Source organism: Sceloporus occidentalis, unplaced genomic scaffold (genome assembly GCF_023333645.1).
Source record: "Sceloporus occidentalis isolate IW3139 unplaced genomic scaffold, rSceOcc1.0.p SCAF_5, whole genome shotgun sequence".
Classification (NCBI taxonomy): domain Eukaryota; kingdom Metazoa; phylum Chordata; class Lepidosauria; order Squamata; family Phrynosomatidae; genus Sceloporus; species Sceloporus occidentalis.
The window spans coordinates 177,765,544-177,793,316 of record NW_028316985.1 but is presented as its reverse complement, the minus strand read 5'-3'; the positions used below and the strand labels follow the sequence as shown (position 1 = coordinate 177,793,316).

Here is a 27,773-nt window from a genome sequence, read left to right as displayed (position 1 = left end):
GTCTGTGTGATTAAAAGAATAGCTCTGCCACCCCCATTTTTGCCTAACTAGACAGTGGAGATGCTCTGATGGCATTCTAGCTTGGGGGAGGTGTAAAAGTTGTCACTAGAACGTGGAAGTTTTTGTTGGGAAGTTCAGCCACTTTTTCTTTGACAACATAAGTGTGTGGTGTGCATGCACATTTGTTTTGTTTTGTTTTGTTTTTAGGCACAGACGAAAAAACCCTGATCGACATCATTACTGGGAGATCAAATGCTCAGCGACAACTGATTGCCAGGGAATACAAGGCAGCTGCAGGAAAGGTAAAGTTTGGTAAACAGTGTACTGTACAATGCTGAAAGGGTTCATTAATGCAGAGTGGTCATTATGGGCATATACTTCCAGATCCCCACTGTAAAGTAAATATCACTTTAAAGTGAATCACAACACTTTTTTTCACTTGTCAGTGAATATGAATGCCTAAAAACTTATTTATGCTACCCTTGATTAAGAGCACTATAGTGCTAGACCTAAGGAAAGATGCAAATGCTGTTGTTATTTTTTTCATCTGTGTCTAGAAGCAAAATAATGTATACATTTCTGTAAATAATAATAAATAATAATAATAGATAGCCAGAATATGACACTGACACACAAAGTGCATTTATGCTGTAAACAAACTGACAGTGGATAAGAAGATGGCTTTATACTGTACAACTGAAAAGTTACATTGATATTTATGCTATATTGCCATATTATCAAAGAGCTCTAAAGCAAAGCGCCTTATGCCTATATCTGGAATTCTGGTTCTTAGAGCTTAGCACTGAATGTCAAGGCCTAGACTTTATCCACCAGTCCTAGGCTTCACCTCAAGAGCTAGTTTTCTAAGTGTAAGGAGTTTTTGAACAGAGATCTGTTCAGTCATATGAACCCCTCCACACACCTGGTACATCTCCTGGTATCTTGGAAGTAAAGCCAAAATGAAAGGAGAAATGATATAGGAGGTTATTAAAATAATAAAGGCCAGGAAATGGCAAGAGCTTGTACTGAGTTTTTGATAGTGAGAAGTATTCACAGCTCCCTTTCTCTTCTCTTTTTTAATAAAGGAACTCAAAGATGCTTTGAAGGGTGATCTGTCAGGAAATCTAGAGCGTGTTATGGTTGCTCTTGTAACACCTCCAGCATTGTTTGATGCTAAGCAACTAAAGAAATCCATGAAAGTAAGTCTGCCACGATGGTGTCTCTCCTTCGGTCCTTTACTTGTCTTCATATTTAGCGTGCTGTACTTCTCTGATGCTATTTTGAGGAACTGAAGGTTGTCACATTATATTGGAATAATTCTTCTCTTAAATGCAGTTATCCTAATATGGACATTTTTGGCTGGGATCCAAAACAACAACAATGCAAAAACAAAAAAAGGGGGCCATACATGCACATAACATATGTAGCCAGACGTACAGCTGGGCTTTTGCTTGCTATTTTCTTTGCAACAGTTACCATGTACTGAAAAGGCAACCCATAAACTGAACAGCTGCTAGCCTCTTCAGCAGCTGTAACTGTTGTAAAGGAGCCACAAGCTATTTTCTCAGTTTGATGACATCTGGTATACATACTGGTAGGTCTTTTTTTGGTTCTCAGTTGTAGTATACACAGAGCTGTTCTGATGCATATATAGTGTTCTATCCATGCAGAAACCATTGCATTCATGTCAGTGATGTGGAATGCTCCACTTGTACTATAAAGATTTCTCTTTATGGCTTTCAATGTTTAAACCCCTTTCACAAATGGTGACTCAATTTTAAAATCCATGCTTTTAACCTGCAGTTAATACCTGCAGTGAAGATAGTAAGCAAACAATTGATCAGTGCTTCCTAGATCCTAGTTTATTCCATTAACCAATAGTTTTTCTGATGCCTAAATTAATGCTAGTGAACACTGCCCATTTATTGTTATGTCACAGTGGTTTCAATGAAAAAGTTACGTGCTTGCGTAACTCTGTCATGTCGAAATCAAGTAAAAATGCAAGTTTAAAAAAATCAGTTGGAATGTCTTTGGACTTGCTTTTTTCTTCTTCAGAGTGATTTTTCTAATTTTTGTTTTTAAAAATTGACATTTATGAATTCAGATTTTATTTGCTTTTAGAATTCTGGTGTACAGGTTGAACCTCCCTCATCCACAATGCTTGGAAGTGTTTTGGATTTTGGATTTTTTGAATTCTGGAATATTTGTATATACATAGTGAGATATCTTGGAGATAGGACCCAAGTCTAAACATGAAATTCATGTATTTTTTATGTATACCTTATACACACAGGCTGAAGGATGCAGCCCCTGTACTTTATTTTTAATTATTCTCTGCATGAAACAAAGCCTGTGTACACTGAACCATCAGAAAGCAAAAGTGTAACAATCTCAGCCATCCATGTGGACAATTTGTATTTTGGAATATTTTGGATTTTGGAATACTGGATAATGGAAACTCAACCTGTACCAGTGTTGCAGTTTCTTCTATAGGTTTCTAACTGTTACCTCTCTCCCAAAAGAATCTCTGTGATAAAACCTACTGTAGAAAATTCCTCATAGTGTACTGTAGTGGTTAAAGCAGAAGTGATAAACATCCCGAGATCCAGGGGCTGCATCCATTCTGCTGGGATCCAGGAGAGCTGCACTTCACCCTCCGAGCCCCTATTTTCTCCCTCCCACATGCCAAATTTCCCCTCAATTGGCTTTGTAGGGGATGCTGTTGACCAAAGTATGCCATTCAAATTTGCAAGTGTCTGGTTTTTTTGGAAAAACACTTCTGCCAAATTTAAACCACATTGCATGGGTTAAGAATGGTGCTAAATGCTAATCATGCAACCTGGGATCATAGCTGATCATTTAGGGACTACAGTTGCCCCTACTAACTTGCAGATATAGGATCCGCACCCTTGATTACCCACAGAGGGGTGACCTCCACTGTCTCCAATGATGAGCACGGCCAAGGGCATGCCTCATTCAAGCCTATGTTCAAGTATTTTTTTTCCTATACAGAGGGGGCCACATTTTGACCATCCCTGGATTCCAGCATTGGACTTGGAAGAGCCACATTCATTCATGGAATTTGCTTGGTCATACTTTTGGCCATGTGGTCTGTCTCAGCCTGACCAATCTCATAGGATGGTGGTTGTGCTAATGAAAGGGGAGAAGAGAGCCACGTACCAAATGAAAATGAGAGCTTGAACCTTGAATGCATGGGAGGAGAAGTGAAATAGAAATGTGACTGATAAATAATTGACTCTAACCCAACCCTGCAGGGTACTGGAACTGATGAACATGCCTTGATTGAAATCCTTGCCTCAAGGACCAGCAAGCAAATGAAAGAAGTAGCCCAGGCTTACTATACAGGTAACAGCAGTTTTGAATGGATGAGTATTAGGCTTAGGTCCAGACTTTCAGTGTATGTTTTTAATATGATTCACAGTTTAATTTGGTTTTAATATTGTCTTTTTGTACGTTTTTAATTGTAATCTTTTTTACATGCAAAGCACCTTGAGCCAAGTCTTGGGGGAAAGGCAGGGTATAAATAAAGATTAATAATAATAATATAGTTGCCATATCCATAGCAATAGAAAAATTACTAACTAAAGAGGTTTCTTTTGTAATGTGTGGGATCTATTTTTCTGAATGCCCCAGGAAGGGCATTCTTCATCTGGAGTAAAGAAGGAAACAGGATGATTTAAGACAGTGGGGAATCATGCAGCCCTCCAGATCCCATTGGGCTCTGAATGCCAGAAGACCATGTAGACATTGGTGAAGAATGCTGGGAGTTGCAGTCCAGCAATGTGGAAGACCGCATGATTCTCATTGTTTATTTGAGGGAAGCTAGTTCAATGGACTTAAATACAGTCCTCTTCAAAGGGGTAAGTGGTGGCTTCTATGTTGGTGTGGTGAAGAAACCTCTTCAGCTTTTAGTCCAAACTTTAAAGGGGCTATCCAAGTTGCTGAACCTATCTTGTGGATAGAATTTGGACTGAAACCTGAAGCAGATTCACCCAGGCACCACTACCCACTCCCCCAGCTTCAGTAATGTAAAAATGAAATTCTCCTGAATGTTGAATTGGGGAGCTGGAATAATCTTGTGTTTCACCTCAGTCCCCAACATACCTTTAGCTGGCCCTTGAAAAGAAGATATTTTAGCTACTAATGTGATAATTCTGCTTTTATGCAATATGTACACAACAGAGTTGTTAATTGGGTTAGAATAGTTGGAGGTAGTGTCTAAGAAACTGTCCGAAAATCTCTATCCAATTCCAAGCATCACAGTTTAGGAAGGATTGTTGTCAAATAGGAAGATGTTCAAAAGAAGATTACCAAGATGGGTCTGGATGCCAAGCCCTAACAAGAATGGTTGAGAGAGTTTAGTCTGGAGAAGAGAAGACGTGATATACTAACTACCTTTAACTATCTGGAGGGCTATCACAGGGAAGATAGAGCAAGCTTATTTATTGTTTGTTTTGTGTTTGTGGGGTGGTTTCTTGGCTGCTTCAGAGGGTGGGACTTGAGGCAATGCATTCAAACTACAAGAAAGGAGTTTCTTTTAGGAAGAACGTCCTGATGGTTGATAAGAGCAGTTTGACAGTGAAATTGACTATCTTGGATGTTATGGACCTTCCTGGATTCATTGGAAGTTTTTTAAAAAAACAAACAAAACAAAGGTTACATAGCCACCTGTTAGAGGTGTTTGAGAGGTGGATGCCTCCACTGGCAAAGGGTTGGACTGGATGACCTTTGGTATATCTAACACATCTGTGATTCTATATGAAGCTGCCTTTTTAAATGGAGTGAGACATGGGTCGGTTTAGCCCAGTAGCTCTAGTATGACCGACAGAGGCTCTCTAAACTTCTGCCTCTGGTGAGTTTTTTCAAATGGAGATGTCAGGAATTGAACGTGGGACTTTCTGTAAACTTTGTTGTTGTTGTTTGCCTTCAAATCCTTTCTGACTTATGGTGGCCCTAAAACGAACTTATCATGAGGTTTTCTTGGCAAGTTTTACTCAGAGTTTGCCAGTGCCATCCTTTGAGGCTGAGAGAACATGACTTGTCCAAGGTCACCCATTCGGTTTCCATGGCCGAGGTAGGATTTGAACCCTGGCCTTCCAGAGTCATGGTCCAATGCTCAAACCACTACACCACACTTGCTCTTAAACTATAGATCCTGCATAAGAGGAGTGATAAGACCTTTTTCCTTCTTGTATGCTTAAGGAGGTGGCCATATAGATGGTTTCTTGAAGACCAATTATCCACACACTCAATTAGGCCTTATCCAGCTAAACCTAATTGTGCTGAAGTTTCACTATAACCAATTAAGGGCAATTAACCTGCATCCCATTTTCATTAGCGGCCCTTGTACTGCAGTGCTTGCCAACTGCCCTTCTTTTGTTCCCTGCAACTCATCCCATCTTGTTTTGAGAGGTGGTTCCATCCCCTGAAGATGAATTGCTGAGCTATAGAGGAGCTGAGCAAGATGGATTGGGAAATTTAACACAGCCAGCCTAGCGAAGTCTTTCCTTTGACTAGGTACAGCTCTCCTGTTGTAGCCGAGCTCTGGCTTTGATTAATAATTTGGAAGATTTATGACTGTTTTCCTGGTGAGATGGATAAAGCTCAGCACTGGGAGTAGATTTAGCATCCCACTCTGGTGCATGGTTATTCTAATGGGGAGTCATGCATGCTGAGCACAGCAAATAAAAAAAATACCAGGCTTATTGAGCTGAGATGGACTTGTCTGGAAACCTCTTGCCCTGACAGCATTGCAGATGATTGATCACTGGTTAATTGCTCAGTGATATCCTTTAAACTAAAGCAGAGGTGGGCATTTGTAAAGGGAATAGGAGCTATTTTACTTCGGTGACCCCCCTCTCCTTCACAGGCTGCACCATTGCTCCTAGAACAACTGGAAGTGATGCAGTGGCACTTTTGGGTCTGGAAAGCATCTGCAATATGGCTAGTCTTAAAGGGTGGGGGAGATGCTAGAGTCCAAATTCCCATGTTTTTCTGGTGAATTGGGTGCTTTTTAAAGTGTGCTTTGGTCAAATAAAAATTAAATTTGGGGAACTGGAGCTAGGAGCTCTGGAGGGCATAAAATGGGTCCCTAGGAACCACATAAAGCCCAAAGACTACTCCTTCCTCACCTCTGCTCTAAAGCAGCTCTAGACTTGGAAGGCACACAGTATGTTCAGAGTACTACAGTCAACCCTCCACATTTGCAGATTTGACTTTTGCGGTTTTGAGTATTTGCAGATTTGATTAATATGTTATCTCTGGGAATCTCTAGCTTCTCCTGTGCAACTCTAATAGATCTTGACTGTAAACTCACTCTAGAGGACCCAGAGATTCTTGGAGAAAACTCTTCTCTAGACATTTGTAGGTCCTCCAGTGCCGTTCTGTAATCAATGGTGCTTTCCAGACCGCCCAAAAGGGCATTCTACCAACACTCTCATTTGCTGCGCGAAGGAGCTGCAGTGACCCAACTGCGTGGCTCCTTCATGCATCAAAAAGAAGCTGCAAAAAGCAGCTTCTTTTTGTGGCGCCATTATGAGACTGCAAAGCGCCAATGGCACACTTGTGGTGTTATAATGGCACCAAGATGTGCGGACGCTAAGCATCCGCTACGTAAAAATGGCAGCACCCATGTAGAATGGGGGCCGCCATTTTGTACGTGCTCGGCATGTACTAGGGTTAGGGGCATCCGGAAAGGATGCCCCTTTTTAACCCTAGTACGTGCCAAGCACGTACTTTTTGGCGGTCTAGAAACTGCCAATGTCTGCTGGATATTGGCCACAGAGTTGCACCCAAGGACCTACAAATTCCTAGAGAGGTTTTCTCTCATGTTTTAAAATAGTGTTTATTTGTGGTTTTCCCACTTTCACAGGGGTCCTGCACCCCTAACCCCAGCAAATATAGAGAACCCACTGTACTGACAAACCAGAGCATTTTGCACATATTAGCTGAGGTCCTATAGTGGATGGTATAGTATAGATCTCCACTGATGGAGTTACGCTTTAGTTGTGCTAGACATCATTTGTGTTGGAAGGCAATGTCCAAATCTACAACTGAATGCACAACCAAATGTCCAGTGTGCATTTACATGCAAGATTCATGCACAATGGCACCACATACACAACCTTAAGCTTTAGCAGATATTGCACATTAGACAAAAATATCCAACTGTTTCCTTAGGGGAACTTAAGCAGGAACTTAAACATGTGCTCTTCCAAAGTTTGTTTTTGTTTTGTGGCCTCAAGTAGCTTCCCACTTATGGTGACCCTAAGGCGAACCCATCTGAAGGTTTTCTTCAGATGAGGTTTGCCATTTCCTTTCCCTGAGGCTGAGAGCAAGCGACTTGCCCAAGGTCCCTCAGTGGGTTTCATGGCTGAGCACTGGTTGGCACCAACTCTAGTGACACCACTGTTATTCACTATGAACATTAAACTATGTTTTAATTCATTGAACTCTTTAGTTTATATCCAGTATATAATTATAAAGCTTGACATTTTTATTCATCTTTTATATGAATTGTAAAGCAAAATGGAACTCAACTAATATATTTGTGCAAGCTACATATTATATGTCAAAGAGTTGCATGTGGCCCACAAGCCATGGTTTGGCAACCTCTGGTATAGAGATAAAGAAATGTTGGCAGGGAGATAGTAGAAAGATGGTCTAGAGATAGGGAAAAGATAGCCAGCAAATAGGGGAAATAGAGAGGGAAAAGCTGTAAACGCTGATTGGACAGTCAGCCAGGAGGAAGAATAGAATACGATTTGGGGAAACTTCAAATTATTAAATTGTTCAGTGGTTAATGTGCAATCTAAATGTGTCTTAGGGTTGAAACAGACAGCCCTAAAGAGGCGGCTTAATATCACCACTTTGATCACAGGATTGGGGCAGTGGCAACCACATGCCCCGGCCCTGATCTGGCTTTTTTCCAGTGCAAAAAGAAGCAGCAAAATGCCACTCCTCTTTGTGCCGGAAAACCCTGCCTTTTCCGTGGCTTTTCAGCACTCCTGCAGCTGTTATCAGGGCATGTGTCATGTGTACACCATGCCCCCATGCCACCCCAAAGCCAACGTATTGTGCCTGTCTGTACCAGCCCATAATCAACTTCTATTTGTTCATTCTATTTTTACAACTGTGTTGGGCTGTTCCTGTTAACCTTTGATAAAGAGTCTGGTCACCCATGCCACAGTGGACCCACGGGTCCATATAAGGATCATCTTGAGGCCTAAGCACCTGATCAAGGGAGGGATCTTGAGAGTAAAAAGAACAAGGTGAGTAACAGGAGCCCAAGGGTTTGGAACTATGGGGCCAGCCTGGAGAGGGGATCCATCACAGAAAGCCTTGTCCAAAGTTATTTCTTGACTTTTCTGTGGCCTTCACAAGATGAAGGATGGGAACTAATTGGCCAGGAAACTGTAATATACATTTGCCCTTGCTGTACATTGAGGCTGTGTTCCTTGCTGCTTTTAGTTTCAGCAAATGGAGCTGAACTTTTTCTTCTTCTTGACTTTCTCTTTTTAGTTTATAAGAAGAGTCTTGGGGACGATCTCAGCTCTGACACATCTGGGGACTTCAGGAAAGCACTGTTAACTCTAGCAGATGTAAGTGATCCTTCAACAAAGCTGTGTAATGTGTTGGCCATTCACAGTTGAATCGAGAGGCCCCTATTCACAACCCAACGAATTCAGATGTTCTGGCAAGGTCTGATGGAAGTTGCAGTCCAAAAAATCTCACAGTTGCCCACCTCTGAATTAGAAGTTCTGATTTGGCTCTTGTCAGCAGCAAGTTTGGTTTTATCAAACTTTCCCTCTTTATTGTTTCAGAGCAGGCGAGATGAAAGTCAAAGAGCAGATGAACAGGTTGCAAAGAAGGATGCCCAGGTAAGGGCTGTTTAGAAAGAAGCTAGCTGTTGGATTCCAAAATTAGACTGTTCCCTAACTGTTAAAAGTTTGATCTTGTTCCTGAACTTGAATCAAAGCAAGAAAATTTGGGCTTTGGATACTTCATTGGGACGTCCTTTTAAAAACATGGAGGGCTTCTTCCAGGATTTATACATTTTTGGCATTTGTAAGGCAAGATCATGGATTGGCCTCAACTTTGTAATATATATATATATATATATATATATATATATATATATATATGCATAAATTGCCAGACACAGCTAAAGGTTACACATGGACTCTTCCCCCTACCCAGCAAACTGTGGCGCATTGATTCATTCATTGATACAATTGCTGAAGTACAGAAATGTATGTCTAGAAGGAGGAGGATGGTGTTGTTGTTGTTGATGATGATAATTATTATTATCCTGATGGCCAGGAATGCACTTGCATGATATTAGTGGGCTGACTGCACCTATCCCTAGGAAATTCTGACTTTGCTGCAGTGGTGTTTACCTTAGTTACATCACTTCTGGGTTACTGTAATGTAGTCTATATGGGGATGCCTTTAAATAGCGGTCAGAAATTTCAGCTGATCTACAGCCAGATTATTCATTAGGGCTGGTTACAGAGAGCACACAATTGCTTTGTTACAACAGCTCCACTGGCTGCCAAGCACAATTCAAAGTGCTCTTTTTCACATACAAAACACAATTGTTTCCAGGCTATACTGTAGCCGTGTCCCTTATATCTCCCAGCAACCTTAATGGTACACTAGTTTTAAAAGCTAATCAGAATTAAATTGTGCTGTATAACCTAGTGATTTTGTGTTTAATTTGGCTTGATGCTTGACCTGAACCACGGATGGAGGCTGTACTGGGTGACACCTCAGAGGGGGACATCACCCAGCACATTGGTGGTAAAAGCTGCCTTCCAGGTCTGATGGCTTTGCTGGCTGGGCATGGAAGTGAGTTGCCTCCCTTTCTTTTCCAGGCAACAGCTCTGCTAGACCCAGCAAAGGCTGTTGAAGAGAGGAGGGGGTATTAAAAAAATAATTTGCACCATGTGTCAAATATACTATACTCCACAGGTGAAGCAAAGAGCACAGCCGTCTTTACACCTCATTCAAAGATCTTTTCTTTTTCTTCTAGATTCTGTATAACGCTGGTGAGAAGAGGTGGGGGACTGATGAAGACAAATTCATTGAAGTTCTCTGCTTCAGCAGCTTTCCACAACTGAAACTAAGTAAGAGGCCAATTGAGATCTGCCAGTGTATTAATTCATTGAATGAGTCAGTAAAGAGGAGGGATCATTGCATTAGTCTGTGACAATATAATTGGCAGGAAAGGATTCTTGTGGCACCTTTAAGACTAATCAATAACAGTGGGACCTTGGAATCCACTGGGGTTTGGTTCCAGGATCCCCCATAGATACCAAAATCCATGGATGCTCAAGTCCCATTAAATACAGTGGCATAGTAAAGTGGTGCCTCTTGTATAAAATGGAAAAATCAAGGTTTGCCTTTTGGAATTTATATATATATTATTTTCAAGCTGTGGATAGTTGACTCCATGGATAAAAAAGTCCATAGTTATAGAGGGCCAATTGTGTTTTCAATATAAGCTTCATAGGCTTTGGCAAGGCAGAGCACATAACTGTAAAAGAGCCGGCGCGGTGATGTTGCAGCTGCATCGCCTCGTCTGGAAGCGGTGCAGCTGCGATGTCACCATTACGCGCCTGGTCTGGTGGGTGCACCGCAGCTGCGGCACCCTCCTCACATGCTCCGCCCACCAGGCAACTCCCGCATGTGATGAGGGCGCCTCAAAGGCCCATCTGTTCTGGGCCATAGTTTCTCCTTCCTGCAGGGAAATTGGTGTGGTTTTTCTCATACACATTTCTCCTAATTATGCATTTTGGGATCAGTGTGTTTGTATACATTTTTGAAATTCTGAACTGGTCTTAGAATGACACACCATTTCTCCCCTATCCAAGACCCAAAGTTTTAATTTACCAAGGACTGAAAAAGTAGCTCCAGTCATTCAGCCGGAGCTAGGGCAGCAAGGAAGAGGCTAGCAGGTATATATGCAAATCCCAAAATGCAACAGAGATCCAAAGCCCTGCCCCAAATATATTGGACATATTATATTTTTGATGAGGCTTCGTCCAGACACTTCCAAGTCTACCTCTGCAGCTGTACACACTAGAGATGAATAAATTTTGTGAACTACAACCAGTATATTAATTTATCTGACCAACTGTCCCATTTTGGCAGGGACAGGATGAATCCTCACATTTTTTAAGCTGCTTTTAAAGTGTCCCAGTTCCTTTTTCCTCCTTCCCCTTTTCCCTCAGCTTATTTCAGTTGCTCCAAATTGAATTCAAATTGCAAATGTCATTTGCACAGTTAAGCCAGCACAGGGGAAAGGAGAGGAAGGGATGGAGTCCTGCTTTTTCCAGTAGACTCAGGCACAGTCTCTCCTAACTTGTCTATTCTTCCTCATTAATAACTTTTGCCCTCTTGACCATACTCTGGTGTTGCTTGGCCACATGTGTCCTGTGCAATCTTGGAAGGTATATCTTCTTGACCAGAATCCCACTGGTGGCTTATTCTGGTGTAATACCCAGTAACACCAGTGTAAGCATTTCCAGGCACACCTTTGCTCTAGATGTGCAAATGCAGCCAAATGCTACTGAGACACAGCTCTACCCCCATCCCCAGCCATGATTTGCTATGTGGGTCCAACTGGGCATCATGTGGATACCCTTCTGCACCTGAGGAAGAAGGAGTAGCTTTTACTGATGGGCCAATAGCATGAGTACACTGGCAGAGATTCACATGTCACCCATGAGATCTTGTCCTTTGTATGTTTTGCTGGAGAAAATTGAGAAAGAGTGGGAGAAAGAGAGAGAGAGAAAAGATTGAGATCATGAAAGAGCATTGAAATAAAAAAAATACCTTGGATCATTGTGCTCAGTTATTTTAAAGTACATGCTATTTACAGCACTGTTCTCATTTTTTTCCATGTCTAAGCCTTTGATGAATACAGAAACATCGGTGGAAAGAAAATAGAAGACAGTATACAAGGTGAATTGTCAGGACATTTTGAAGACTTGCTGCTGGCCATTGGTAAGGAAACCTTGAGATAAGCTAACCTACTGCTGCGTCTCTCATATCTTTCTGATTATTCTTAAATACTGTAGCATAAAGGATTCTTGCATGCACGCTACAGTCTTGTGCTTTTGCAAAGCGACTGTCACTGTGTGTGTGTTAATTAAGATAAAAAATGGAGAGTGGGATCAATACAGACCAGAGTGGGGAGAGAAGGGGAGAAAATGTGAAACACAAGCTGCTTGATGAAAAGTAATCCAAAGTAGAAGTGACTTCTGTGTCGGTGAGATAATTAATCCAAAATATTTCAGGAACTGTCCAAAGTAATGAGCCTATTTTAGAGGTAGAGTTTAGGGTTTTGGATAGCTCCTTCTGAAGATCAGATTAAAGATCCAGAGCAGATTCATCAGCCCCCTGACATGGAAGCCCCTGTTCCAAAGCAAAAAAATACTCCTTTTTGTTTTTAACTGTTGCACCTTGCCTTGGAAACCCTGATAGGCTAAAAGGTGATATAGAAATGTCTTAAATAAATAATGTGCACTATGCATTTGGTTGGGCCTACACTTGGGGGCTTGGTTCAGTTGCATAATGTTGCCATTCCACACAACAGTCAAATAGCACAGTTAATGTGTAACACCTCATGTGGATGTAACCCTGATGTGGGATCTCTACCCACAACTATTCCCATTTCCTTCTTCTCCTCTGGACCTCATTTTTCTGCCACAAATGTTTGTGCTTCACACTGTAATGTAGATTTCAAAACCTCTTGCTTATATGTCTTTTTCTAAAAGTGGTGTTGTTTTTAACTGTGCCTTTGTGTTGATTATTTTTGGAGCACCCAAATGCTTTTGTTTATTCAACTCCCATCCAAATCCAGTTTTGTGCTTGAAATCAAACGGAAGGTTAATTCTATTTCTGCAGTGCTCCTTCAGGAGGCGCATCCGTCTCATAAAGAGCCTGCAAGAACAGCTCTGCAAATACAATTTGCATAATTGCCCACAAGAGGGCAGCAGTAAGAGAAAAGTGCATGCAAAGCTAGTGTTAAAAATAAAAAGGTGTCACTGGTTTTGATCAGGATGTCCATAAGATCTTTGGAAAGTCTTGTGATAGCCTGTCAATCACTCTGTTGTTTTAGCAAATCCTTTCATGATTTACATTCATAACTTTGTCCATATTTTAGCTAGTTATTTATGGGATTTATATACCACCTTTCTCCCAAAATGGGATTTAAGGCGGCTTGAATGCAACATGGTGCATGAGTAAATACAGCATGGTGCCATCTCTCACCTTTTCTTTCTTTTCACAGTTAAATGTGCGAACAACACTCCTGCATTCTTTGCTGAAAGACTACACAAGAGTTTGAAGGTAAGAACATAGAAAGTTGCCTATACCAAGTCAATCCCTTGGTCTTTCAAGCCCCAAAATGAGAGTTGTCTGCCCCTTGGGGCCCCTGGAAGCAACTGGAGGGTGAAATTCTGGCCTCAAAAGTGGCTTCATCCCCTATGAAGCTTGTTTTGACTATTTCCCCCCTTTGAAGAAATACTGTTTTCAGACTTTTTCAAAGAGATAGCCATATAGTCTAGTCTTTAGGCAGTGTTAAATCTGGAATTGTAGGCACTCATTGTGGCAGTTCCCATAGACATGCCCACAAAGGGAGTAAACAAATGCTGTCAATCTATTTGTGTGGGCTTGTTTCTGAGTGAGACTTCAAAATTGTGTTTTGCAACTCTTTTGTAAAACTTATGGATCTGATGTAGAGAGATCTTATAGCATCTTTGAGACTAACTGAAAGAAAGAAGTTGGCAGCATGAGCTTTCATAGACTTCAGTCTACTTCCTCAGATGCTTCTACAAAAGCTCATGCTGCCAACTTCTTGATTTCAGTTAATCTCAAGGGTGCTACAAGATCTCTTTACATACTGATTTGACAGACTGACATGGCTATATCTTTGAATTCTACCATAATGGACCTTATGTAGAAAGATCTTGTAGCACCTTTGAGACTAAGTTAAAGAAAGAAGTTAGCAGCATGAGCTTTCATAGACTAAAGTCTACTTCCTCATATGCATTTGATGGAGTCAATGAAGATCAAGGCACCCTAACATGCTTTGCAGTACAATATTTTGCTGCTCAAAAAGTCTACCTCCTTGCCACATCCCCACAGTTACTGTGAGGACTGCATCTAAACTCAGAGGGCAATAATAATAATAACACCAAAGTTAATAGCTAAACCAAAATAGTATTATATATTCAGTAGTACCAATAGAATCTTAACTCATTTATGTGTTGTTAACTGCCATCAAGCCAACTTTGATTTATGGCGGTCCCATGAATGAGAGCTCTCCAAGTCATCCTGAGCCCTGCTCAAGTCTTGAAGACTCAGGACTGTAGCTTCCTTGACTGTGTCTATTCATCTTTAATGTGTCCAAAGCAAGGCAAACAATTGTTTAGGGCCCGGTTGAGCTGAACATTTTGTGTTTTGACTATAAACACCGTGGTTGCCCAGATTGGTGTTTAATGAAATGTTGCATGTATTGTTTGTAAAATATTGCTGCAATTCTTTGTAAATCTATAATAGAAACCAATAGTTAATCTTTTCCTTGTTAACAGGGAGCTGGGACTGATGAATTCACCCTGAACAGAATCCTGGTATCCAGGTCAGAAATTGACCTTTTGGATATTCGAGCTGAATATAAGAAACTGTATGGAGTCTCCTTGTATTCAGCTATTAAAGTGAGTATTGTTGTTGTTGTTCTTGGCAGCTTGCAATTTAAGAAAACAACAATACAGCTAAAAACATACAAAAAGTTAACATTAAAATGACTTAAAACTAACCTTAAAAAAGATAAAATGCAATTAAAAGATAAAAAGCAGTTAAACCAGTTCAGTTTAAAAGACTGTAGCACCCAACAAGAAAGATACTGGCTAGGATTTGGGGGTGAATGCTGGTTTACTGTGAACAGAGTGTTTGTGGGTGGGTGCAGCCTGTTTTATTCCTCTTTTCTTCCACCTATTAGCAAGAGTTGCTAAACAAACCAGGAATGGTTTGGTTAACGTGTCCTCAGAAACTTGAATCTTAACTTGTTGCTTTCTGTAGGATAGTAAATCAGGTTTTAGTCTTTGCTGACAAATCCTGGTTTTCAACAAGCCAAGATTGTTGATTTAGATGGTGTGCTAAATGAACCATTCTTGGTTTATTTGTTTTTAGTTGCTCTTGCTTATGGGAGAAGAAAAGCAGCAGCAAATATATTGTGTATAACTGCATGACCAAGCAGTAGAAGAATCTTGCCTGTGCCCCGATTGCATCTGTGAATCTTCCAGAGTCTTCAATAGCAAGCTGTATGGTGCAGATGTCAGACATTCTGTCTGGTGGGCTATCATGATGGCTAAACTCCTGGTTGGAGGAGATAGAGCACACTCATGGAGATGTAGAAAGCACATGTAAATCTGCAGTGTGTATCAGTGTGCATCCATGAACAGTGCATATCCATATGCCACAGAATTGTTGCTGTGTGCCTCCAAGTCATTTTTGACTTATGGTGAGCCTAAGCCGAACCTATCATAGGCAAGCTGGCAAGTTTATTTAGAGAGGGTCATTGCAATCCTCGAGGCTGAGAGAGTGTGACTTACCGAAGGTCACCCTAGTGGGTTTTTATGCTCAAGCAGGGAATCATGCCTTGCTCTCCAGGGTTGTAGTCCAACGCTCAAACCACTGTACCACGCTGGCTCTCGGCGTCCCATGGAACCATGTGTGCAATTCTGTCTCAGCCACCTTGAACTGAATGTGGTGACCCTGCATTGACAAAAATGTCTAACTGAAAACTTATACATATATAAGACAGCAGCAGGATGCTGGCCAGTAGTAATTGCATGTTGAGAAATAATGTAAAAAGGTTATATGGTGTAGCCAAAACCTGGCATCAAGTGGAGATACTGCATACAAACCAGAACTTTGAAATGTTGCTTTTGGGGACAACAACTCTAATATTCCCCCGATCATCATGATAGATTGGGCGGGAATTATAGACCCAAAAATAACTTTTCTAAATCCTGGTGTCATTTAAAGGAGAATAAGGAAATATTAGTTGCGTGTGTAAAAACATTTTTCCTGGACTGGGCCTCTCTGTGTGCAATAGATCCCTAAGAATCTGTTTTTATTGTATAAAAGTAGATTTTTGGCTCTTGGAGAAGTGCAGTCCTCAGTGTATTCCAATTTAGCCCATTTCTATTGCAGTTTACATCTGTTTGTGTACTCTAGGCAGTATATCCATCATCCAAATAAATAAATGAATATCAATTTTGAAATGATTTCAGTTTTCAAACCACAACAAATAAGCAGAGACTAAAAGCCATAGGCAGAGAAAGCCTATGCAAAAATACCCGTATGTGCATGCACTGAGCAATGTATTTTACTCTGAGTGGAGAAAGTGAAGTTTCCTGAGTCTCTCTAAATATTCAGCTTGAGGAAACAGATTTGCTGTCCAGATGTTTGCTGATAATTGGACCCTGTTCAGGATATCCTGTTGCATACAATACAAGCTCAACTATTGCATCTTAGGTCTGGGGGATCTAGGTCTCTAGGTTTTATTTTTAAAGTTTGCATCTCCCCGGCGCTCTTAGTAGCAATCTTGTGTTTCTAAATGGGAAAACCTTTGCACAGTATAAAAATTCCATATGTGGCCAGATTCCTCTCTGGAGCCTAATTAGTTTAATGAGTGATCTGGCCCAGACAATGCACCAAAATGCAAACTTTAAAACTCTGCAGCATCCCTTCTGGAGATAGACTATTTGCCATTTTCACTGAGTGGAGTGTGCCTCTCATTGTTGCTTTCTCTGCTTTTTCCCCCTGCAGTCTGACACTTCTGGGGATTATGGGACTACGTTGCTCAGGATTTGTGGTGGAGACGACTGATGGGAAGACCCAGCAGCCCAAGTGCTGAGCTGTGTCTTTTCTTGCTGCCCTCTGCAGTTCTTGTCGGTGGAGCTTTTAAATGTTTAAGCGAGTGTAAAATTGCCACCATGCTTTCGACTGCTTTCTCATTAGGCATCATAACAAACAGATGCTTATTTAGTGCATCCCTATAGGCCACTGATGACACTCATTTCACCACACACTGTGATTTTGGATGAAATATGTGCTCAAAAATGTACAGGCCAAATCTGCACAGCGCCACAAAAATGGTTAGTGCCTGCATGGTTCATCTGTTGAAATATTAAAAACAAATGACTGGTATGGATCCAGTGTTTCTCTGGGAATGCCCATGATTGGAATACAATACTCTTTCACCATGGTTGTTTTGATTTTTTAAAGGAAATATAAAAGTCCAACCCCACAGCATGTGATGCTATTTTCCCAACGTTGCATGCAACTATTTAAGTTTTTTAGATAGTGGCTGTGAAGATGGAGTCTCGAGTTTGTGAACTTCAGCTACTCAGTCAATATAAGTCAATGCATAAAATATATACAGTGTATCCCTGCACATTCACTGGGGCTAGGGGCACAGGACCCCTGTGAAACTGGAAACACCCCAAATTAAAAAACAAAACAAAACACTTTTTAAACCTGAGAGAACAGGTTCTCCAGGGCAACTCTGTGGTCAACATCTGCCAGAAGCTGACCATAGAATTATACTGGAGGACCTGTAAATGCCTAGGGAAGTGTTTTCTCTAGGAATTTCTAGGTCTTCCAGCATGAGTTTTGGCAGAGGTTGACAACATAGTCCAGTGATGGTGAACCTTTTAGAGGCTGAGTGCCCAAATTGCAACCCCAAATCCACTTATTTTTTGCAAAGTGCCGTGTCCCTCTGGCTTTCCAGTAACAAACTCTGGCAAGCTCTGTACTGGGGGGACAGCACAGGTGCCCACAGAGAGGGCTCTGAGTGCCACCTCTGGCACGCATGCCGTAGGTTCGCCATCACTGACATAGTCACACTGGAGGACCTAGAGATTCCTAGAGAGAACATATTAATCAAATCTATGAATAATCAAAGTTGCAAGCAAGAGTCAAAGCTGCAAATGTGGAGGGCCAACTGTAGTCAATAGTGAAGAATGCTAGGGTCCAACAAGCTCTGGAGGACCATGTGACCATATGCAATGAATGCATTCATCCACATGGTGTCACCAGGTTCACTGTTCATTGCAGCAAGAGGACATTTCAAGAGTTCATAAGAATTAGTGCCAGGCCAGGCAACCTGTAGCTGGAGCCCTCTGCAAACAGTCTAGTCTGCTGGCAAGAGTGGTCAATCCCTCCCACAGTGCAAGGAGGAAGAGACTGGACAAAGGAGGGGTTGAAAGAGAGGGTTGGGGCAAAATAGAAGAAGTGGCGACACAGGTGGGGAGAAGAGGGGCATGGTATGAGATGAAAGAGTTGGCATAAAGAGAGTGAAAAGGAGAAACAGCTTCTCTGGGACTGTTCTTTGCTGGTCTGAGGAGATGCAGCCCTTGAGAGAGAATCATAGAGTTGGAAGAGATCTCAAGGGTCATCTAGGTCAGCCCTCTGTCTTTCAGAATACACAAGCAAAACATGATCAACCTTTTCTTTAAAGACCTTCAAAAAAAGGGAACTTTCTACTCTCTAGAGAGCTATTCCACTTTCAAACAGCTTTTACACCCAAGGAGTTCCTCTTAATGTTTTTGGTGTAATCTCTTTTCTTGTAATTTGAATCCACTGGTTCACGTCCTTGGAGGTTATCACATGGCGGATGTCCTGTCCCTGTCCCGTCATGTTCCCATCCTTTCTGCAAAGTTGCAGGAAGGACTTTCCTACGGGATTTGCACTTATCCCATCCAAGAAGCACAAACCATCCCTATCTCACCCCCATGTGAAAATTTCGCTAGTCTCTGGAGTAGCAGAAAGCAAGCTTGCTCCTCCTCCTACATGATCCACCTTAAAGAATTTAAATAGGCCTACCATACCACCTCTCAGTATTCTTCAAACTAAATATACCCAGCTCCCTCGTGTCACCGCCGCTAGACTAGGGCATAGTGGATCCAAATATTCTTGATGTAGGAGGAGTGGCCTGAGAATGACAGAATGTCCTGAGGAGATACAAAATTGTCTATTCTAGTTCTAATCATAGTGGCTTCTTAGAAAACAAGGTGGTGGTCAAATTAGCCTGGGTTCAATATAAATCTGAGCATAGTCCTCTTGGTCCTCTTTCTGGTACTAAGGTTCCAGGTCTGGAACACATATAATAGGTTACCACCTGTTCTTTTTATCTTAGCTTGCCAAAAAGCATGGAAAAAATGCTCTCTGACAGAAGGTTATAACTTCCAGGTTCAAATTTTGCTGCCTCAAAATAATTGCTGCAATGGAGAGGAAACTGCAGCTGAAAAGAAAAAGGTCTGATGCACTAACCAAGGTGCTTGGCTGTGGCTTCCATTGCTCCAGTTTACTTCAGTAGGGCTGGCAGCCCTGTGTTTCCTCTTGGATAGTTGCCTGTGTATGAGGGAATTGCTAAGCTCCCCCTACTATAGGCCTGTTACCAGATCCCCCTTCTCCTTGTCTGCTACTCACTTGCAACCCCCCCCCCCAAAAAAAAACACAGAAGTTGAAGCTGCCTCAGCCAAAACTTCTCTTTTTGTTTTCTCCTTCTTTTGCATTGCCTACTTCCTTTTACCACAGCTGTTGGGGCAACCAAACCTTTGGTTATTTCAGAATTGTTAATGTTGAAAACAGCAGTAGCGGGGGGGGGGGGGGGAATTTCCAGTAAGTTCTGCTTCTTTCACTTTTTGGAACCCTTCCTCCTCCTCCTTCTTCTGCATTCTGGCCTTGTTTTCCCTGCCCACTCACTCCCAAATTACCATTCCAGGCTATGGGAATTAGAGCAAACCTCAACAGCAAAACAGTTCATTTTTGCTGCTAGTGTTAAATGAGTCTGTTGGCAGCAACCTCACTCTGTGAAAAGAGGCTCCTTCTAGAAATAGCCGGCAGGTGGCGATGCGTTTACAGAAAACCCTGTTTTTCATGCTCAATTTGTGCCATTCAGGACAAATAAGTGATAACGCCTTTCCTAGAATGCACCATTGCTAGCTCTTGGTGGGAGTGCATTCCAAGTCTGTTGACTCCTTTTCAGAAATACTGTCCCTGTGTGCAGAGATCTAGTACAGTGGAAGAATTTATTCAGAGGCATAATAGCCACGTCAGTCTGGAATATCAATATGCAAAGGGATCTTGTAGCACCCTTGAGACAAACTGTGCAAAAGAAGTTGAAGCAGAAGCTTGCATTGCATCTGGGAAAGTAGGCCAAAAAGCAATCTGCACTGAAGCAATAATCCAGTTTCACACTACTTTAACTGCCATGGCTCAGTACTATGGAATTCTGGGTATTGAGCAGAGCTTCAACTACAGTTCCCAGAATTCCATAGCATCGAGCCATGGCAGTTAAAGTGGTGTCAAATCAGACTATTTCTGCAGTGTGAATGCAGCCCAAATCTATAAAAGTTTACGCTACAACCTCTTTTGTACAGTTAGTTTCAAAGGTGCTACAAGATCTCAGTGTTGTGCTGATTTTCTACTTTTTTGTCATGGGGTGAAGAATGGAATACCCCCACAAGTAATACCTGAAGTGGTACTATTGTTGTTGTGTGCCTTTAAGTGGTTTCTGACTTATGGCAACCCTAAGGTTAGCCTATCATGGGATTTTCTTGGCAAGATTTCCCCAGAGGAGGTTTGCCAATGCCTTCCCTTAAGGCGGAGAGAGCGTGACTTGCCCAAATGGATTTCATGGCCTTGCTGGTTGGGAACTGAACCCTGGTCTCCAGACACTCAAACACAATGCTATGCTAGCTCTCCTGAAGTGGTACAGTCTAAGAAAATTTTACCTCAGTTCTGCTCAGAGATTACAACTACTTTTCAAAAGCATTTTATTCTTTATTCATAGTTGGATTTTAAAAGTAATCTGTTCCTGTGGTTCATGAAAATGTTGGTTTGTCAAACCACTGCTTACTTTTCCCTTTCTATTTTTAGTGGTTTTTTAAAAAGTTTATGCTGCATCTACACTGCAGAATTGATGCAGTCTCATGCCACTTTAAGTGCCATGGCTCAATGCTAGGGAATTCTGGGGTTTGTAGTTCTGTGAGACATCTAGCCTTCTCTGTCAGAGAGCTCTAGTGCCACCACAAACTACAAATCTCAGGATTCCATAGAATGGAGCCATTGTAATTAAAGTGGTGGCAAACAGTATTAATTCTGCAATGTGGCAGCAACCTTAGAAATGGTAAGAGAATGTTGTAAAACTGGAAAACCTGTCAAAAGGTATCTTAAAAGTAACTTTTAAAGATAAATAGAAAGGGTTACTTGTTCACCAATACTTTTGCTCTTGTTACATTGCTTGTTAAATGTGACATTGTTCCACTCTCATTACCCCCCAAAGTAAATTGTTTCCAAGTTCTCCTTCTGTTGAGTGTCTAAACAGGATTTCGGAGTGAAGAAGTGAAGAGGAATTTCATGGTAACATGCAATGTGACATTACCTAGTGCTGTTGCAGCAACTGCTGTAGCCCTTAGGACTTTCATCTTCCTTACTGAAAATGGTTTCTTTGGATCATAAGAATGGATGTTAATTCCCTCAATAATGCCAGAACAACCTTCTTTTCCCTAGCTGGATTGGCAGTGTTAAGATAACGGAGTTTATCACACGGGAGGAATTTCTCTTAATTTCGAATGAAAAGAAAGTGGGGCCAGAATGCATTCACGTGAATTCGCTAGTTCAGCAAATTTACATGAATTTGAATTGCGTTCGAACTGACTTCCCATTGCCCAAAAATAGCTTGCAATTGACCAAAATTGCATGTGATCACCTCTCACGCAATTACGTGAAACCGCATGATGGCGTTCGGACTGACTTCCCATTGCCCGAAATTGCGTGTGGTAGTCTATCATGCAATAACGTTAAACCCCATGATTGTGTTCGGATTGCCATTGGATTATACTTCCAATTTCCCTGGTCTGATAAACTCCAACAACTCATTCATGTTCCTTGGCAAAATTGGAGTTCCTTGCAATACTCAATACGGAATTAAAATACTCTATATTAATTATACTAAGAGAGCCAGCGTGGCATAGTGGTTTGAGTGTTGGACTATGACTCGGGAGACCAGGGTTCGATTCCCAATTCGGCCATGAAATCCAATGGGTGACCTTGGGCACGTCACACTCTCTTAGCCTCAGGGAGAGCAATGGCAAACCTCCCCTGAACAAATCTTGCCAAGAAAACCCCTTGTTGTTGTTGTTGTTGTTGTTGTTGTTCTTGCATGCCTTCAGATTGTTTCTGACTTACAGCAACCCTAAGACAAACCTATCATGGGGTTTTCATAGCATGTTTCTTCAGAGAGGGGTTGCTATTTCCATCCTCTGAGGCTAAGAGAGTGTGACTTGACCAAGGCCACCCAGTGGGTTTACATAACTGAGCTGGGATCCGAACCCTGGTCTCCAGCTTTGTAGTCCAGTGCTTAAACTATTACACCACACCAGTTCTATAAGGTTCACTTTTGAGTTGCCATAAGTCAGAAATGACTTGAAGGCAAACAACAACAACAACAACAACAACAACAACAAATGAGTTTTATATTACCCTTAATGAACATGGCACCTTCCAGACAAAAACAGGTCACTTCTCCGGAGGAGCTGAACATTCTAAAAGAAGATCATGGGGACCGTATTTTCTATCAGATAAGTTTTCTTTTGATAATTGCCTCGGCTACAGAAAGCCAGGCATTTGTGAAGTATTTCAGAGATGGCCTCCACTGAAGTCCTGCACATTGTAAGGCAAAGTTTGCACACAGCAAGATTCTCTTTAAATGATTTTCAGCCTGCAGCACAATGTCACTGGAGCCATTGTCCTGATTCTGGAGGAGTCTTGGGAATACAGTCATGTGAGATTTCACTTTGTGAATTGCTCTAATAAGAACATGAGCAGAAGCAATGCTGGGGCTATATTCAAATTGGAGCGTGTCTCTGAGCCAGATGTAATACAAGGGAGAAACATTGCTGGCAGGAGTGAAAGCTCTTGGCACCGATGCCTGGAAGTTGTTTAACAAACACCAGACTCACAACATGCAACAACTTGCTGGCGTATGGAATCCACTGTTGTAAGGCCTCAAAGCTGAGGCTGGTTTGAAAGGGATCTGGTGCCATGCAAATCAAGATGGACAACAACTTCCATTTACTCACACCCCACATGAGCTGGAGATGATGGGCATTTTAGTCATCTCAAGAACACACTTTAGAAAAGTCTCAGCTTCAACCAGGGATTGGAATCATGATACCCTCTAGATGTTTATGTAGAGATCTTGTAGCATGTTTGAGACTAACTGCAACAAAGAAGTTGGCAGCATGAGCTTTCGTAGACTTCAGTCTACTTCCTCAGATGCATTTGCCTTCTACAGACTAACCTGGCTATATCTTTGAATTCTACTTCTAGATGTTGTTGGATTGCAACTCCCAGCATTCTTAACCATTGGCTATGCTAACTTGGGCTGCTGGCACTTGCAGCTCAGTAACATCTAGAGGGCTGCATGATTCTCATGCCTTGCTTAGAAGCTTTTTGCACTATACAAATGTATATGTAGCACAATAGTGCTATGATTCCATTTTATCTGTCATAGCAACTTACTATGGAATCCAGGGATTTGAAGTTTAAGGAGGGCTATTTAGAATTCTCTGCCTGAAAGCTCTTGTGCCTCATTAGACTACAAATCACAGGATTCCAAAAGTGGTTGCCATGGCAGTTGAAGTGGAATCATAGTGCTACAATAATGTAGTGTGAAAGGGTCCTTAGAACAATATTTCAGCTGGTGCAAACTGAGTTCAAAGTGCAAAAGTTGTTTGAACTCAGATAACTCATCCAGGGAGAAAGGAGAGGAGGGTGTAGAATCCTGTCCTGCTCAGTGGGTTCAGGCAAAAGCAAACTGCTGTAACCTCTCCTAGATTACATATTCTTCCACACTAATAAAGCTGCCATTGTGATGTTGCTCAGCCACATGTGTCCCATAGTTTTCATCTGTGAAATGTTGGATGGTAAGCAACATTCAAGAAAACTTCTTGGGCCTTCTCTATAGGCAGAGAGCCATTTTTTTTTTGTGCCAGGGAATGGCTGAAGTTTACAAGCCATGCCAGCTTTCTGCTGAAAATACCAGTTGTGGGGCACATGATGGAAGAAGGAGCATCCACAGAGGAGGTAGTGTTGCTTGTGCAGAGTCACTTGTCCTGGACAAAAGTGGCTGGCAGAGCCTTAATATGTCAAAATTGGGAGGCCTGCCAATGAAAGCAAACCCTTTTGTGGCTTGCGTCGCATAGCCCTTTTGCAGCATTCACTTGCGTACACCATCCGCGGCCATCTGAGCATCGCCTTTTTGCCAGTGGTGAAATGAAAAGGGCTACTCAGCAAAATGCACAATGGGCTACTATCTCTCTACCATTCCAACAATTACTGGTGGGATCTGATTGGATTGGGCCATGTGCATGTCCTAAAGCCAACTTGCCCTTTCAGGCAACAAAATCCAGCACTTCAAGCAACAAAGAGGGTTTTACACAGCTTGGAGGAAAGGGTGGACTCATCACAGCTTTCCCTTCTTTCCTTTCTGTAAAGAGAGCAGCATACAAAGCCTCAGCCCCCTCCCCCCCACCCACACACAGATACAACCACTCTGCCTCTGTGTGCTTGAAATTCCACCCACTCATTGTTCAAGAAATCCCTGGATTAGATACATTTGCTCCTAGGCGCTGGCTCACTTCTGCAACAAAATCCCCTGGCAATTAGCAATGTCAAAACAGACGGTGTACTGAAACAGATGCCCATGAAATCTTAATTATTTTACTCCATTTCTAAAGGTAATGCAGGTGGGGAGGGAAATTAAGTAGATCCTTCTAATAATCAGGTTGTCTTACTATTTTTTCTCCAGGTAGACAGTTAAGACCTATCCTTTAACCAAGGAATTGAGAAGCCCACCAAACAGGGTAAATTGTAAGGGATAATGGAGGATGAGGTCCAAAAACGGAGGACTGCAGTTTTTCCAGTTTCTGCTCTAATAGTACCTATATCCTCAGGGCCTGATCCATTACATACTCTGCAACTGTCCCAAATTGGCAGGAACTGTCTGTCATCCCACTTTTCCCATTGCTTCTAAAATGTCCCAGTTTCCCTCTTTTCCTTCCACTTTCTCCTTTCAGTTTATTTCCATTGCTACAAATCGAGTTCTCAGCACAAAAGTAGTTTGCACTCAAATTGGCAGCAGGGAGAGAAGAAGGCAGAATCTTGCCCTTGTCAATAAGCTTAAGCCTCAATAAGTTTTGCCATCATTATTACACTCTGGCACTGTGCCTGCTCCTGGAGATGTCTGGTCTGGCCATGGTATCACATGCTTTGAGTTATGCATTTGGATTACTGCAGTGTACTCTATGACGCACTGCATTTGGAAACTACTCAGAAACCTCAGCAATGCCATGGTCTGACCAGGGCTGGTTATAAGGAACATATCACTCCTTTGAAACAGCTCCACTGGTGACTGGTCTGTTTTCTGACACCATTCAAAGTGCTGGATATGACCTTCAAAGTTCTATATGGCTTGGGTCCAGACTATATGAAAGACCCTATCTCCCTATACAAGGTCCTTTCTCATAACTTCAGTTCTGCAAACATTTTTTTCTCTGTTGATAGTATTTAAGAAGGAGATCTCTTTCTGAAAATATAGAAGGGTAGAGCAAAGTCAGTGGGTTTCCTTCTGGGTTATCCATCATGCTCCAAATTTCCTGTTTTCCCCCTCCTTCTGTGGTCTGCCTTACTCTGCACTTTGCCCCTTCCCCTCTTCCCTTCCTCTCAGTTCATTTGCAAGCTGTTGGTGTCCTTTGCATCTGTAACTTTTCACTTCCTCCAGGACTGGAGACCAGAATTACAAAACAACCATCTTTTAGAATGAGAAATGTTCTCCCTTTCTCTGTTTGCTTGACTTTCCACTCCCAACATACACGTCAAACAAAGGGGGAGAAAAGACAGTCCTATTATCAAATCAAACTGGCTTCCATATTCCTCTGTCATCCCACAATTGGATTCCAGGTATTTCCCCTTTAAGTGGAACAACTAGTCTTCTGATATATAATAGATAACTGAGATCAAGGCATTACTGATCAGTCCCTGTAGGTAAGAATGCTTGTGGGAAAGCATCAGTTACTTGGTACCTTTCATAACTGTCCTGAAATCTTGGCAGCCTGTCTGTTTCACAAATAGTTGAATTGCTTCTGGTAAACATGAAACTAGCTTGTCAAACCAGGTTGAGACAGCTGATCACCCTCTGGAGAAGGGTTGTTGTTGTTGTTGTTGTTGTTGTTGTTGTTGTTGTTGTTTTTGCTTTGTTTTGCACAGAAATGGAAATTTGCAGTGAGGGGGCCAGGGAATTTGCCTTTGGACTTCAGCTCCTTAAAAAACAAAGCCCTGAAATTTTAGATGCTGCAACTAGTTAGGAGCAGATGTGCCCCTTGAGTCCAGGATTTTAAAATAACCCATATGTTAGGAGTTGATATGAAACATTTTGTACAGAGGTGGGGAACATGACAGTGCTCCAGATGTTGTTTGACTGCAACTCCCAGCAATCCTAACCACAGAAGCCAAATGCACGGAATTCTGGGAGTTGTTATCCAAGGCGATCTGGAGGGTTGCACAATTCCTGACCTTGTTTTGGAACAACTGAATAGCACTACACAAATCCATTTTTACTCCAGCGGCTGCATCCTATGGAATCCTGAGATTTGTAGTCTGATAAGGCACTAGAGCTCCCTGCTTGAGAATTCTAGATACCGTTCCTGAAACTATTAATTCCAGTATTCCAGAGCATGGAACCAAGGCAATTAAAATGAAAACTTGCAGTATGATTGTGTAATATGAAAGGGCCCTTGGTGATGGCTATTATTGGACACAGGTTTCAGCTGGTAATGCAGTTCTTAGCATCAGATGTACTGAAAGATATGAAACAACCCTAAACGTGAAAGAAAAGGAAACATTCTATATTGTACAATATAGATTCATAGAACTGGAAGAGATTACAAGGACCATCCAGTCCAACCGCTACCATGCAGGAAGACATAGTCCAAGGTTCATATTCACTTTTTTCTTCCCTGAAGCTCCAGATATTTATTGCCCCGGGCAGGACTGCCTGCACATGCTTTTGAGACTACAAAGAAGGCAAAATTGTGTAACCAGATGTTTACAGCCAACAGCAGGAGCTGGAAAAGTTGCTTTTCTAAGTTCAGCTCCCTGAATCCCCCTACTGAACAGAGAATTATGGGTGTTGTAGTTCAAAAAAGCAAGTTTTCCAAGGTATGTATTAGATGATTTGTAGCTCAGAGTTATTTTGCTTTCCTTTGTTTTGCTAGTCTTTTGCACTGAGTTAAGGTCTTCCTCAAATTCACTGTATACCTCTATGCCTCATCACATCATTTCTGACTTCAGGCTTCCTTCCTCCTTGTGACCCCAAAACAGTTACCTAGATTTATTCATCCATAACTTTTCCATATTCATGAACACTACTCAATCACAATTGTGACACTATTGCCATGATCTTACCTCTCCTCCAATCTACTTTACTGGGCATCAGCTGCATGGGTAAAAGGAGGTCCATTCTTTAGGTTTAGGGAGGGCAGGAGAGGTATATTTCAGTTAATTGTTAAAGATGTGTTCTTTAACAGTAACTTTGCTATCAGAGGCAGAAATAACACGGAAAGAACAGGGATAGGTTCCTACACCACAAAAAAAGAAGACCAAGTCAACAC

At 41.8% G+C, this 27,773-nt stretch overlaps 1 protein-coding gene across 3 annotated transcripts in view; it reads left to right on the top strand.

The window, feature by feature from the left end:
* LOC149313207 (annexin A3-like) overlaps positions 1-17,302 on the top strand; it is a 28,171-nt gene extending 10,869 nt beyond the window's left edge. For all 3 annotated transcript variants that reach the window (XM_089526268.1, XM_089526269.1, XM_089526270.1), the window contains exons 4-13: positions 208-302; positions 1,086-1,199; positions 3,276-3,366; positions 8,542-8,621; positions 8,844-8,900; positions 10,055-10,148; positions 11,935-12,030; positions 13,319-13,377; positions 14,622-14,744; positions 16,864-17,302. In XM_089526268.1, coding sequence (XP_089382394.1) covers positions 208-302; positions 1,086-1,199; positions 3,276-3,366; positions 8,542-8,621; positions 8,844-8,900; positions 10,055-10,148; positions 11,935-12,030; positions 13,319-13,377; positions 14,622-14,744; positions 16,864-16,923 — 869 coding nt within the window. In that variant the 3' untranslated portion in view covers positions 16,924-17,302. The remainder of the gene's footprint in view (positions 1-207; positions 303-1,085; positions 1,200-3,275; positions 3,367-8,541; positions 8,622-8,843; positions 8,901-10,054; positions 10,149-11,934; positions 12,031-13,318; positions 13,378-14,621; positions 14,745-16,863) is intronic.
* Positions 17,303-27,773: the final 10,471 nt, after the last annotated feature.